Here is a 13,276-nt window from a genome sequence, read left to right as displayed (position 1 = left end):
CCAGGGGGGTAATACATTCAATGCAACAATATGACTGAAACGCGGAATAGTACTTCTCGCATAAACGCTCGTCCCACAATTCGTACAGAAATAATGGGGAACCTGCTCGGATCCAAAACGATAAGCCTGCGAAGCCCAAAAATTAGTCAAGATAATACCCTGCATAAAATGACACAATTAATGACGCAACAAGGATTCTTAGCATTAATAATGATAAAAAACAAGAAAGATAGAGTGGAAAAAAAAAAAAAAAAAAAAAGAAAAAGAAAAGAAAAGAAAAGAAAACAACCTTCACAGTATCCTCCCTCGGAAACTCAAAATCGTCTATTTTCGGATAAACAAGCAAATAGCCATTAATATGGCAAATAGAGCCTGCGTCATTTACGATAAAATTAGCCCCAGTCCGGGACAATTAGGGGGAAATCCCGCATGCCATAATTCGGTTTAATCGCCGACGGTGAGATTTAATAGGATTAGCCAGGATAAACCTACAGTTACACTGGACGACCTCCTGTTCCTCAATCGGCGGCGAGAGGGAAAAGGAGTACTTGGCTTGGCCACAGTGGCAACTTCCTGCGTATGACTTGGCTTCTGCCATGGTCGAGGGGTGCTTAGGCGTCTGAGAATGTTGTTATCGCTCGGATCCTTGGAGGATCTACGGGTGGGGTTCCGCGTTTTATATACTCAGGATAACGGAGTTGTTTATTGTTGTTGCAGGGACTGGTCGTGGACGGTCGTGTTTTATTTTGCCGCCAAGCCGCTTAACGTGCTAATCGAGTAGTTAGTGCTGATGTGAGGGATCTAGGTCTGGCTACTGCCGAGCCGCAATGCTACAGCTATGAAGGCAGCGAGCTACTAATTGAAACTGAGTTTATCGGTTGGAGGGGAGGGAGCACTGGCACTTGAGAGCTAAGCTAAAGCTCTGGGAGCTCGACGGGTTTCCTCTTAAGGTTAATAAGATAGCTCCGCCGGCAATTTCGGCTTTCCAAGAAGACACATACCTCGATCGTAGCTTTGGTAAAGTCTCTTATTAGCCTGCTTATCGGCGTTTGGTAAATCCTGTATATCTCCTGCTTTTATCGATTCAAACGAAGGCACGCTGATCGTGGATTCGTGGAATGCAGTGGCCATGGTGTAGGGCTACAGTGAGGTGTCGAGGGCAAAAAGAAGTTGGTCAATTCGGGAAGAGGGTATATCATGAGATCTCCAATTTGATCGACATTTCTACTGTGGAGAGCTCCAGTGCAAGAGTAAAACGGAGGCCTCAATGCAAGGGGGCAGAGGAGTGCACGTTAGCCGCCGGTATATGAGTCTGAAGCAAGTGCTTATTTATTCTCCTGTAGCCGCGAGCATGAGGTTGCATCATATGCATCATAGTTTCGCAACATGCATGGTTCGGCAGAGCTGTAGATGCTCACAAGGTCGAAGGATAGGCTGATGATCTGGAGAAACGGTCCCATTAACGTTCGAGATGCTCTCATAAGCAACATTCCATCCAAGGTGGACTACCCACCCCCTTCGTTGTTGGTTCCACTCTGGGACATTCCACATCCTTGCTTCCCGTCTCGGTGTGTCGAGGTCCAAGCTATTGCTCGATAGGATAGCCAAGTAACCTAACACCAGCGTAGCTGCTATTTAATATGCGGTGCAACGCACCGTATTTCACATGTGTAGTGCTAATATCTCCCCGATCCCTTTTCCCCCCCTCATACCTCGGAGCCGATTTTGTCAGTCTTCGTCACTATAGTCCATGATGACTGACACCGCAGATATCAAGAAGCAGGTTCCGTATGTGGTAGAACAACTATCCGACGAGAGCCTTGCTCCTGACGATGCCGTCCTGCAGGCCCAGCCACCGGCCCGAGCTTGCGCGGTCATTTTCCTGGGTGGGAGCTATTGGATTGTCGTTCAGGTTGGACCCTATACTATAAGCCGCGTTGGGTCGTGTTCACTGACTTGCACAGTATTGCCAACTCATGGTTAGGTTATGGCGCAACGTTCGGAACACCCCTGGCTTATGGAGGTGGTCCGACCGTTCTCTTCGGAGTGATGATTGCGGCGGTAGCGCAGTGGATTGTGTTGCTAGGGCTGGCCGAGCTGTGCTCTGCATTGCCCTCTTCAGGGGTTTGTTCGACCTTTCTCTAATCATGCTTCGGCCACACTGACACCATACAGGGTCAATATCACTTCACCTATATACTAGCCCCACAAAAGTACAAGAAGTTTGCCGCATACACAGTTGGCATTACCAATGTCATAGCATGGTGGGTGAGTGCAGCATCGGGCATCATCTATACAGGGATTTCGGCGTTTGGGATAGCAGTGTTCTGGTATCCCGACTTTCAGCATGAGAGGTGGCAGATATACTTATGTTATGTGTTGGTGGTCACCTTGACGTGTAAGGCCCCAAGGTCCGATTGTTAACATGGTAACTGATTTGATTAGTGGTTCCTGTCTTCGCCGTTCCCCAGAGACGTTATGATTACCTGACGAAAACCACCTTTACCCTGTCCATAACCGGCTTGATCTTGGTCTTGATAGCGGTGCTCGCCTCAGGACGGGGACATTATCACCCCGAAGTCCTCACAACGTTCCAGGGGACCAGTGGATGGGACACGGCCCCAGCATGGTTGCTGAGCATCACCATGGGACAGTACTGTTATGCGGCTATCGGAGCTGTCACACATATCGCGGAGGAAATGCCCCAACCGGGCCGGAGGATCCCTCTCGTGATGTAAGATTGACCACAGATAGATATTGACATTCTGCTAACTGTCGGTAGTAACCTTGGAGTCTTAGTTGGCGTCATGACAGCTGTACCGTGGGTCACCGTGATGCTTTGCGGCATTCAGGACATCGATGCAGTTCACAAAGCGTTCATTCCTAGCATGGAGGTCTACTATCAAGCGACCGGAAGTAAGGTGGGCGCCACAGCGCTGCAAGCCTTTATGACATTCCTGTATTGGAGTGAGTCTATGCCCCTTTGGTGTCTCATACCATGCTAACCTGTCAGCCTGCGGTCCAAGCCAATGGATAACTTCGAGTCGGATCGCGTGGGCATTTTCTAGAGATGTATGCGTCAGGGTGTAACCAAGAATCTAAGGTGTATGATGCTAACCCAGACAGAACGGGCTTCCATTCTCCCACTATTGGAACTTCATCGACCCGAAGTTCAACATCCCCGTGCGCACCACGTTCCTCTCCGTTTCATTCTGTCTCCTATACGGTCTTGTCTATATCGCCAGTTCGACAGCATTCAACTGCATCGTGAACATGTCGATCCTCTTTTTGAACATTAGTTTCACCGTTCCCCAGGCCATCCTGGCGACAGTAGGACGGGACAAGCTCCCGGCACGGTCATTTAATCTGGGTCGATGGGGATACGCAGTCAATATTTTTTCCACGGTATGGTTGATTTTCAGCGGGATACTGTTTTGTTTCCCAACCAAATTACCCACAACTGCAGGGTCTATGAACTAGTAAGTGCTTTTACCATTGCTTTCATTTCCACCTGCATCCTACGGGGTACTGATGTGGATATAGTGGGTCGGCTGTCCTGGTGGGAGTGTATTGCCTCATATTGCTACTGTGGATAGAGCGGAGACATAAGTTCACCGGGCCAAAGATCAACTGGGATGCATTGAACATGAGCAACAAATTGGCATTGTCATAGGGCTAAGGGATATTCGCCATGGTTTTGCGCGAGGTGGAGTGATGGATTACGACTGATCTGGTTGTCAAGTGGAAATCACGGGGGGAGGAGTTGGGCGTTCTGCCACAATAGGCATAGTGTATGTCGTATATGTATCCAAAGTCCAATAAGATTAGATCTCGGTTTGTGCCTCACTAAACTGGAAAGGGAAGATTCGCCAGCGATCCGATCACTTCCATTTTCAGTCTGTTCGATTATGTTAACGACATCAAAAACCTTCATCTATCCGCCACAACAGCAGGTTAATGGCTGGACTTCAACGTCTAGAAGACTACAAAGGTTATCTTTCCCACTAGGCTGACCGCATGTAAGCTTCTCGCAGCTGAAGCTAATTCTTATTAATGTTGCACCTCCTTTCCTATTCATATGCTCCTTGCTGGTTGACGTCTTTTCCCTTTTCCTTGAAGGAAAGAGGGCTTTTGATATGTGGTACACCGTGGGAGCGCTATGAAATGCATTTCTAAACAGTCCGACGACTCACGGGCATACGTGGGAGCCATAGAGGATATGTTGGATGAATCACGCATGCACTATTAATGCTGAAAGATCAACACCTCATCTACCTGTTGTCACACCGCTGTGGGGGTATGGACTGATTAGTGCTGGGTCAATGTGGCAATGGACCCATGAATCATATCTCACACTGTCGGACCGACGTTACTTGGCAAAAAAGTATCTGTAGGGCCCATTTAGCCTGTATGCTAGGACCCTTCCATTGGTTAGTCCTTAGCTCGCTCCGGTCGATATAAAGACCCAGATCCCAGTTCCTGAATCTCCAAAAAATTATAAAAACATGGCGACTACCAATCCGGACATAGACAATGCTGTGGCCCAGCAAAACCCACCCCCTGACAGGTATGCACAAGAGGCTAAGCCGGTATTCAAAAAGACAGAACGATGGAACCATCCCAGGTCCAATATATTCAAGACAGCGGCTACATTCTGGAGTTTTCTGGTGATGGGAGCGAATGATGCCGCGTATGGGGTAAGATCACTTGCCAGCTGATCAAAGACATAGCTAACAATTATAGCCGTTGATTCCATATGTAAGCGTGAACTCTACGTGTTATGGGGATCCACCGCTAATTCCTTAGCTCGAGGAATATTATAACCTGTCCTATACTATTGTCTCTCTAGTTTTCCTGTCACCCCTCGGTGGCTATACCCTGGCTGCCCTACTCAATAACAAAATCCATACAACGCTTGGCCGCCGTGGAGTGGCCTGGATTTCCCCAGGGTGTCATTTACTGGCATACATTGTCAATTGCGTCCATCCTCCATACCCAGTACTAGTAGTATCCTTCATATTCGCAGGTTTTGGAAATGGGTTGGCCGACTCAGCTTGGAACGCTTGGATTGGTAACATGGCTAATGCCAATGAGCTCCTGGGACTCTTGCACGGACTATATGGTGTAGGTGCAGTCCTGAGCCCACTGGTAGCGACTTCTTTAATTACCGAGCAAAAGTGCCCTGGTATTATTTCTACTATATCATGGTATGTCGTTATCTCAGATGCGTCGAGACTCTCGCTAATACAACAGCGACCCAGATTGGCTGTGCCGCTATCGAGCTCGCCTTTTGTCTTTTTGTCTTTTGGGACTCCACAGCAGCAGCTACGGGAGGCTACCCCCCAGGAGGATGGCTCTGGTGGAGGCCTGCGTGAAGCCCTCTTCACGAAGCCATCCGCCCGGGTCACCTGGATTTGCGCATTTTTCCTCCTCGGGTATGTCGGGATCGAGGTGGCTTTGGGCGGATGGATCGTCACGTTCATGATGCGAGTACGACATGGAGCGGACTTTGCGAGCGGGATGGTTGCTACGGGGTTCTGGTTAGGCATTGCCTGCGGTCGAGTGGTACTCGGTTTCATCACACCGCGAATCGGGGAAAAGATGGCCATAGTTGTATGTATCCCTTTATTTTCTTGTCTTTGTTTCTTTTCTGCCTCTTTAATCTCTTTACCGCTTCCAGATCAACTAACATGTTAACTTTGACAAGGTGTACTCCCTGTTCGCAATAGCCTGTGGGCTCATCTTGTGGCTTGTGCCTAATTTCTATGCATCTGCCGTGGCGGTTTCGTTCCAGGGATTCTTTCTCGGTCCCTTCTTCCCTGCTGCTGTCATCGTTGCCACCAAATTGCTCCCACGATCATTACATGTCAGTGCTATTGGCTTTGCGGCGGCATTCGGAGGAGGCGGAGCCGCCGTGCTGCCCTTCGTAGTGGGCGCCATTGCGCAGGCTCGAGGCGTGCAGGTCTTGCAGCCGTTTATTATTGGTCTCTCTGCTGGGATTTTGTTGTTATGGTTGGGGCTCCCACGGTTACCAAAGAAAGTTGATGAAGAGCAGCATGGGACTTCAGACGTATAGATGTTTGCTGTTTATATAGTTCAGCTCTGGAACTGCTATACCCGGGCTTCAAAATGGAATTACTGATATCATGAGGATAATCTAGACTCCATTGAAATTTCAATTCGGCACTATATTCAACTAGAGGCTGGTATCATTACCATTGCTGAGTTGTTGCAAGGTCTTCATATTGATACTCTCATGTATAGGTTCGTATTGTCGCATCTCTTAAACGCACTATGCACAGAGCTCGACAAGATAAGCTGCGAAAGATCGGGACAACTTATCTCCAGCAACCAATCTCTTGATTACATAGTGCCAGACCTAAATTAACTAATTAACCTCTTTTGGCTCTAGATCTACTTTCGATATTTCGTGTTTATGACAAACGCAGTATCATACAGAACACCAACGGGGGCCACCGTTACAAGACCCTCCAACCAATAAGCATTACAATGCCACGTCCCCTTACAAGCTCTATAACCTGCCTTACTCCCAAACTATCTTGTAAATCCATTTCTAACATTATTTTCGGCTTCGTTACTTCGCATATCGGGGAGAAGATCAACGCCTCATCACAGAACCTGGATCCTCCTGGGTCATACACACATAGTATCCAACCAAAGCAGACAATCCCAAGTCTAAGAACAACACAGGACACTTTTCCCAAAGATTTCTACAGCACACAGCTACAACACTAGCAACGGGCCTAATACACGTCCTACGCGGTTACACATACCATGTATACTACCAGAACTCCGTACTCTCGAAGATCCAGAACGCATTCTCCAGCAAAATCTCACCAACCGGCCATCATTCCGACACCACGCAACAAAGATGAATTCTACATCCAGCGCCCAGAGCAACCGCTCATCGATGATATCTTACGTGGCACCGAAACGGGACATTACTGGCTTATCGTCGGCGAAAGAGGCACAGGGAAGACGAGCATGTTGGTCCACTCAATGCGAGACATCTACGGACGGGATGTTGTTATGCTAGACGTTCATGACGATATCGATGTATTCCAGGTTCGGCTTGGCAAGGCCCTGGTTAAGATATAGAAAGATCAGAAACATCCATGCTCGGAGCTTCCTGGTATCCCGTTACACAAAGCCCAGGAACTGGTGACCCGAGCAGACTTTGTCCACCAGCTTCATCAGATGAGGATCGTATCTATTGACGATAATGACATTGTAAGGGCCAATTCGGGGCTTATGCAGAGCGCCTTTCGGGCCGTGTGTTCTGAAGACGGGTTTAAGAAATGACTGAAGGCTACAAGTAGCAGGTTGAGTGACCTTGAGAGTCTGGGAAGGACAACAGAAGTGACTATGAAGGACTTGGTGAATGATGACCAGTACGAGATTAGGAAAGAGCGGGCAATTAGGGGAGAGGAAAATATCCTCCTATCTTATCGGAAGCCAAGTAGCTACCCTTATTGGAGCTGGTAGTGTAGCTTATCTATCCCATGCCTGAGTCGCAGTGGCTATATTACGCTGTAAGGCGCATAGATGGACTTTTCACTGAACGCAAATCAGCTGTACTTGCAGTTTGTCGAAGGCGCGAAAGCCTGAGAAAGCGTTTATTTCCCTGACACTCAATTGATATTGCAACCCTTTGTACAGTACACCTAACATGCTCTCTAAATAGCATAACAGTTCCAACGAATAAAACCAGCGTAAAATCCTTTATTCCGAAAACAGTACTTCCTAGCGAAGCTTGTTGGTAGGGCAGGACTGATTGTCAACTCTAAATCTAAGGACGATGACTCCTTCATTGTCAGCCTCCTCGGAGGATTTATATTTTTCGTAGTACAAGTCCAATCGGCGTACTCCGTACAAAGTTAAAAAGAAAAGTGTGATAGTGAATATTGCGTGGCTCCTCTCAGCATCTCCATAGCCCATGTGACAGCAGGATACGAGAAGATCGGCATCACGCCTCAGGTTGACCTTTGTGTATCTGTAAGGCTGGCCGCTGATCGTATCCAGAAAGGCTCCGAAATACCGGCATGAAACTACTACCAATCCCTTGGATCTGCCGAGAACCTAGCAAAGTTAGGCACCCGAGACATGTCGCCCTGCAGCACAGCCACCGAGCTAGACCCTACATCAAACATCTACTGAAGCTATAGGCCCTGGAAAGTGTGGTAAAGAAAGCACACTATTGATTAGACGTGTCACGACATATCATCTAGATCCTCTAATCTCCCATTCCTCACGGATCTCGCCCACCACATCCTAGTTCTACGATTGTTCGTCGCGTCGCTTAGAGTTCGCCCCGAGGGTTAAAACCATCAGCCAAAACGGAGTCGGTAGATGGCTGGATCGCCCTGAGCTTCAATGGAATCCTGTTGGGCGTGGCTGTTTCGTTTGCACTCCACTGCAGGGAGTAAACTCCGCTCTCGCTTCGTGTTGTGAAGAAGTTCGCATTCTGTGAGTCGATCAGAACATAATTGCCGTAGAGTTTCAGCGTTTTCGTATCCAGCCGGGAAGAATCATCTGGATCTTTGAACCCGACGTTCCCACCAGATGTTCCTGATATGGATGGCAAAGTAAAAACCATAGAATCAAAAGATGGACTCCTGGATTCTGTACGGTTTGCTTGTGCCCGCCAGACCGTCGGCGTTTCCTCGGGGATAGTAACTGCGCACGGTAACTGTGAGTACAAAGAGGCACTCTATTTGCATTTGATGTGTATTCATGAAAGTCTTACAGTAGATAGAAACCGTCTCATTTGCTGTTGAGAGGGATCGATTGCCTATTTCGGCGCTACCTGTTGACCTGTCAGGGTTGTTTATCACTTGCTTAAAATCTCAAGGGAGACAAGTTCTTCGACGCTCACCATCGGCGTAGAACACGGGCAAACCGCCAATACCCTCGCCATATGCATACAGTCTGAATGATTGCTGACATGTTTGGCCATAGACAAGGTTGGCCAGTGAGCAACCGATCAGGAAGAGTCTAGGAATCAGAGACCAACTAGATGGGCATGTTAGTACCTACTGACGGCGAAGAATGTTGCCGGGCTCACCCCATTGCGCTGTTCTCTTTGTTTTTACCGCTCACGGTAACTTAATTAGTCTGCTTGTATGGAAAGAAGTAGAAAGCGAGGATTGATCAGGTTGATATATTCTTACCTGGCTCACTCATTTACGCCTCACATAACCAAGGGCGAGTCATCTGCGACAATCCGATATTCCGTACGACTTCCTATCCTCCCAGGCAAGTGCCAAGAGCATATTACATTGAGGCTGAAATTTCAGGCCTCCTTGTTACGAGTCATATATGATGCGGCTAATGGTCCCCCGAGCCAATAAGGGACGCCTGGTACACTGACTCTCTAACCGATCCGTCTGCCAAGCATACTGTTTAGACACAGAATGTGGTCCACTGCGTGGCTAGCTGATCAGTTGTCTAAGTTTTGTGTGTTGCCTAAGTAGTAAAGAGGTGTGGTTGGTGGCTTGATATTGGGTATGATGTTGACGAGCCAATCCCGAAACCCGGTAGCAAGCGAGTTCACGAATACGATGTGTTGGTTGCTGCTCGACCTAATCTGTACTGCGCCTCACTGACAGGGTTCTCGATTTTTGCATAGGGGTGCCCTGTTATTAGAGTGGAAACTTGGACTCCGAGGAGTTACGACGTCTTATAAATGTGGTGACATACTCCGTTCCAATACTCTGGAATAAGGTGCGAACTTGGAGTCATAAGTGAACACGGCTCTCATAACGGAACGGGCCATGATGCTTGTTAGCTTACTCCTTCTGGCATATGCATTATGCGGGACGGCGATATTTCTCCAACCTAATCACAACAACAAAAGGGGCCTGTCTATCTCTGATGCCTCTCGAACACTCGATACAGCAAGGCACCACAACAAATGGCAGGCCAAGAGGGCGAGAAACTCCACTGGCACCTCCACATCTTCAATTGCATTGCCATCAGGAACTCCCTGTGCTGGAAACTTGCCAGAGAACCGTTCCAAGTGGTGTGAATATGACATCGACACGGACTGGTCAGAGGTTGTTCCTGATACGGGTGTGACTAGGGAGTATTGGCTAGATATTGACGAGATCGCTGCCGCCCCAGATGGCTATTTACGAACGGTGATGGCTATCAATGGTAGCATCCCTGGACCGACTATCTATGCGGACTGGGGTGATTATGTCGTCGTACATGTCACTAATCACCTCCATGAAGCTAAGAATGGCACCAGTATCCATTGGCATGGTATGTGGCAAAGAGGAACAAACGAACACGATGGGGTTGTCTCCATCACCCAGTGTCCTATAGCCCCTGGCTCATCGATGACCTATCGTTGGCGAGCCGAGCAGTACGGCTCGTCCTGGTATCATTCTCATATTGGTCTCCAAGCCTGGAACGGGGTATTTGGTGGCATTGTTATCAATGGACCTGCTACGGCGAACTATGACGAGGACGCCGGCGTGATGATTCTGAGCGATTGGACGCATGACACTGCAGATGAAATGTATCAATTCGCACAGGTCTGTGGCCCGCCACAATTAGATAATGGATTAATCAACGGAACCAACGTCCTCGATACCGGTAACCACACCGACGGATCTCGGCTGAAGCTCCAGGTGAGGGAAGGAAAGTCGTATAGATTGAGGCTTGTCAATGCAGCTCTTGATACAACCTTTGAATTCATGATCGATAATCATAAAATGACCATCATCGCGATGGACTTGGTGCCCATCGAGCCATACACCACATATAGTCTAACCATCGGCATGGGTTCGTACTCCCACACCCATGGCCTGACAATATACTAACCGTGGCAAAAGGCCAGCGATACGATGTAATTATTACAGCCGATCAGGCATCGGTTGCTGATTCATTCTGGATACGCGCGATACCACTACACGCTTGTTCGGAAAATGCTCGTGGCAACAACATCCGTGGCGTCCTGCACTACGGAGAGACACCGAGTATCCCAGAGACTCTCCCATTTATCTACTTAGATGAAACATGTTACGATATACCGGCCTCGGTTCTGGTGCCACACGTACCGAAATCAGTCCCTGCCCCAGACCTGCAAGAGATGGTCGACGCCGACACCCGCCGTAACGCAAAGGGGCTTTTCCGCTGGTACCTCAACAGCACGACAATGGAGATTCTATGGGAAGATCCCACACTACTCCAGATACGAAATGGCTCGTCGGCATTTCCAAACTCCAGTGCCGTCATCTCGTTGCCGAAAGCGGACCAGTGGTTTTATCTGGATATCGAAACTCGCATACCCGTAGACCATCCGATTCACCTCCACGGACATGACTTCTTCATTCTTTCCCAAGGGCAGGGTGCCTGGGATGGGTCCTCGCGTACTGAAAACCCGCCTCGCCGGGATACGGCAATGCTGCCGGCGAACGGGCACCTGGTCCTTGCTTTCCAGACGGATAATCCCGGGGCGTGGTTGATGCATTGTCATATTGGCTGGCATACTACTGAAGGGTTTGCGTTGCAATTTTTGGAGAGATCTGATGAGGTCATAGGTGGTATTGATTATGACCTCCTGCAGGACACCTGCGATTCTTGGATTACCTATGACGAGTTGTATGGGATCGACCAAGAAGATTCCGGTGTTTGACAGGCTGAGAGATACAACAAAGCCGTTTCTTCACGGTATGTTGGTCAATGTCAGCTAACGTGGAGAGAAGTGACCATCAGGCTAATTCTGGTTCAGATGTAAGGATGTCTGGGCTCAACATATGGTTATATAGTAATGTTAAGAAGTTCGAAGTAACGACGAGAAAAAAGTGGTATGAGCGTGGCTTGGGTCTGTGAGAGCTTCAAGTAGGTAAGATTTTACCGTTTGTTGGTACAGCGGATGAAATCGAGGTATGGATATAACCTCGAACGGGACAATCAACGATTCACTTGACCAATGAAATCTGTCCTGTACGCCCCATTATAGATTTAAACCAATCATAATATCTTCCAACGCCCCGGATAATCGACTAGTCCGATTCCGAGATTTTACCGTCTTCTCAGTTTATGCGGTAAAATACACCGCCCTTCGCAACTAAGGCGGTAATAATTTACAGACTTGGTCATTTGATGCGGTAAAATATACCGTTTTTCTAATCAAATACGGTAAAGGATGCCGTCTTTGTTATTTAATACGCTAATCTTTTACCGTCGTTCTGATATAGTGCCGTAATATCCTACCGTCTTTCTAATGAACTGTCCTTCTAACTGAAAACGGTACAATATTACCGCTTTAGAGAGTCACTTAGACGGTATATTGTACCGCTTTAGAGAGTCACTTTAACCGCTAATACTATATCTTAGGATCACCTCTAAGTTTTAGTACCCTGGTCCCTGGGTACCCTAGAAATAGTGAGGTGAGCGAGTTCCCGTACAAAAGCCGAAAATCCGATCTATTGTCCGTACGTTCGATTTAGTCTGCAGTACTTGTGCCCATGACGTGATGTAAGTCCTTGTGCGTGGTCAGGATTGTTTTGTTCTTTCATCCCGTCACGGAACAACAGTTCCCCCTGAGGGCCAAAGCCTCCGTACTACAGCCTGTACTGCGTGCCGCTGGGGTCTCACCTCCCCCTTGGCTGCATCATGCTATCTTACCCAGCCTTATGCTCTACCGTCGACAAGTGTCAAGTTCAGAATGGCATTTAGTCCTTGGGTTGGGCGAATGTGGCGATTTCCGACGATATGGTCTCATTTCAAGAATCGGATATGTTCTTGGAGGTCAGGCAGCAACGCCATTGCGGTCCCTGCCGTTTCTTTGTTCGAGCACCTCTCTTTTGTTGTGTTTCACCTTCATTTGATCTAACCCTTTGAATACAATCTGCTGGTGGGAAAGGACATACATGAAACCTTACACTCCATTTTCTTCGTTTACTGAACCTGAAATCGGCAAACAATAATGATGAGAGCAGATACCGATGATAGCATATGACGTTCTGTTTATATTAGACTCTGTTGGATGTTTATTCATGAACGATGATCCCTTTTGTGTAGCCGAGTGAGTCCGAACAAAGAAGGCAGTATCCAGTCCTGGTGCACTAGTTAGTGAAAGCAGATCTTTGTACCACTTGGTCATTTCGAAGTGACCTTTCAACTTGTCTTACCCAGATGCTCCTAGGAAAAAATGAGTCCAAAAACCATATGATCCATGATTTGTTCCCTTGCCAAAGCCAACGGGGAGGATTCACATGTAAAGCCCGATTGACAACGGAGCGAG

General features: G+C 48.0%; 6 protein-coding genes across 6 annotated transcripts; 4 read left to right on the top strand and 2 right to left on the bottom strand.

Annotated features, from left to right (window-relative positions):
* On the bottom strand, positions 1 to 598 carry ANOM_001135 (GFA family protein; the record flags this gene model as incomplete). The annotated part of the gene is made up of 3 exons (XM_015546392.1): positions 1 to 126; positions 287 to 372; positions 493 to 598. Coding segments are annotated over 3 exons (318 nt in total), but the record flags the coding sequence as incomplete, so codon positions are not given.
* A 1,152-nt stretch (positions 599 to 1,750) lies between these two features.
* ANOM_001134 (putative choline transport protein) lies at positions 1,751 to 3,714 on the top strand (the record flags this gene model as incomplete). Its single annotated transcript, XM_015546391.1, has 9 exons — positions 1,751 to 1,788; positions 1,847 to 1,912; positions 1,965 to 2,124; positions 2,176 to 2,398; positions 2,446 to 2,734; positions 2,783 to 2,967; positions 3,014 to 3,072; positions 3,127 to 3,479; positions 3,544 to 3,714. 9 exons carry the CDS (start codon positions 1,751 to 1,753, stop codon positions 3,671 to 3,673), a joined length of 1,503 nt encoding a protein of 500 aa, XP_015411593.1. The 3' UTR covers positions 3,674 to 3,714.
* A 791-nt stretch (positions 3,715 to 4,505) lies between these two features.
* On the top strand, positions 4,506 to 6,076 carry ANOM_001133 (MFS transporter; the record flags this gene model as incomplete). The annotated part of the gene is made up of 4 exons (XM_015546390.1): positions 4,506 to 4,697; positions 4,744 to 4,758; positions 4,807 to 5,613; positions 5,708 to 6,076. The coding sequence occupies 4 exons, from the start codon at positions 4,506 to 4,508 to the stop codon at positions 6,074 to 6,076; spliced, it is 1,383 nt and encodes a 460-aa protein (XP_015411597.1).
* A 719-nt stretch (positions 6,077 to 6,795) lies between these two features.
* Positions 6,796 to 7,119, top strand: ANOM_001132 (uncharacterized protein; the record flags this gene model as incomplete). The annotated part of the gene is made up of 1 exon (XM_015546389.1): positions 6,796 to 7,119. The coding sequence occupies one exon, from the start codon at positions 6,796 to 6,798 to the stop codon at positions 7,117 to 7,119; it is 324 nt and encodes a 107-aa protein (XP_015411596.1).
* Positions 7,120 to 8,320: 1,201 nt separating this feature from the next.
* Positions 8,321 to 9,032, bottom strand: ANOM_001131 (uncharacterized protein; the record flags this gene model as incomplete). The annotated part of the gene is made up of 3 exons (XM_015546388.1): positions 8,321 to 8,697; positions 8,768 to 8,827; positions 8,897 to 9,032. Coding segments are annotated over 3 exons (567 nt in total), but the record flags the coding sequence as incomplete, so codon positions are not given.
* Positions 9,033 to 9,797: 765 nt separating this feature from the next.
* ANOM_001130 (uncharacterized protein) lies at positions 9,798 to 11,662 on the top strand (the record flags this gene model as incomplete). Its single annotated transcript, XM_015546387.1, has 2 exons — positions 9,798 to 10,809; positions 10,860 to 11,662. 2 exons carry the CDS (start codon positions 9,798 to 9,800, stop codon positions 11,660 to 11,662), a joined length of 1,815 nt encoding a protein of 604 aa, XP_015411595.1.
* Positions 11,663 to 13,276: the final 1,614 nt, after the last annotated feature.

The sequence above is a fragment of the Aspergillus nomiae genome, assembly GCF_001204775.2.
Source record: "Aspergillus nomiae NRRL 13137 chromosome Unknown contig00010, whole genome shotgun sequence".
Lineage (NCBI taxonomy): Eukaryota > Fungi > Ascomycota > Eurotiomycetes > Eurotiales > Aspergillaceae > Aspergillus > Aspergillus nomiae.
Note: the sequence above shows the minus strand (reverse complement) of the source record. Positions and strands in the feature narration are given on the sequence as shown.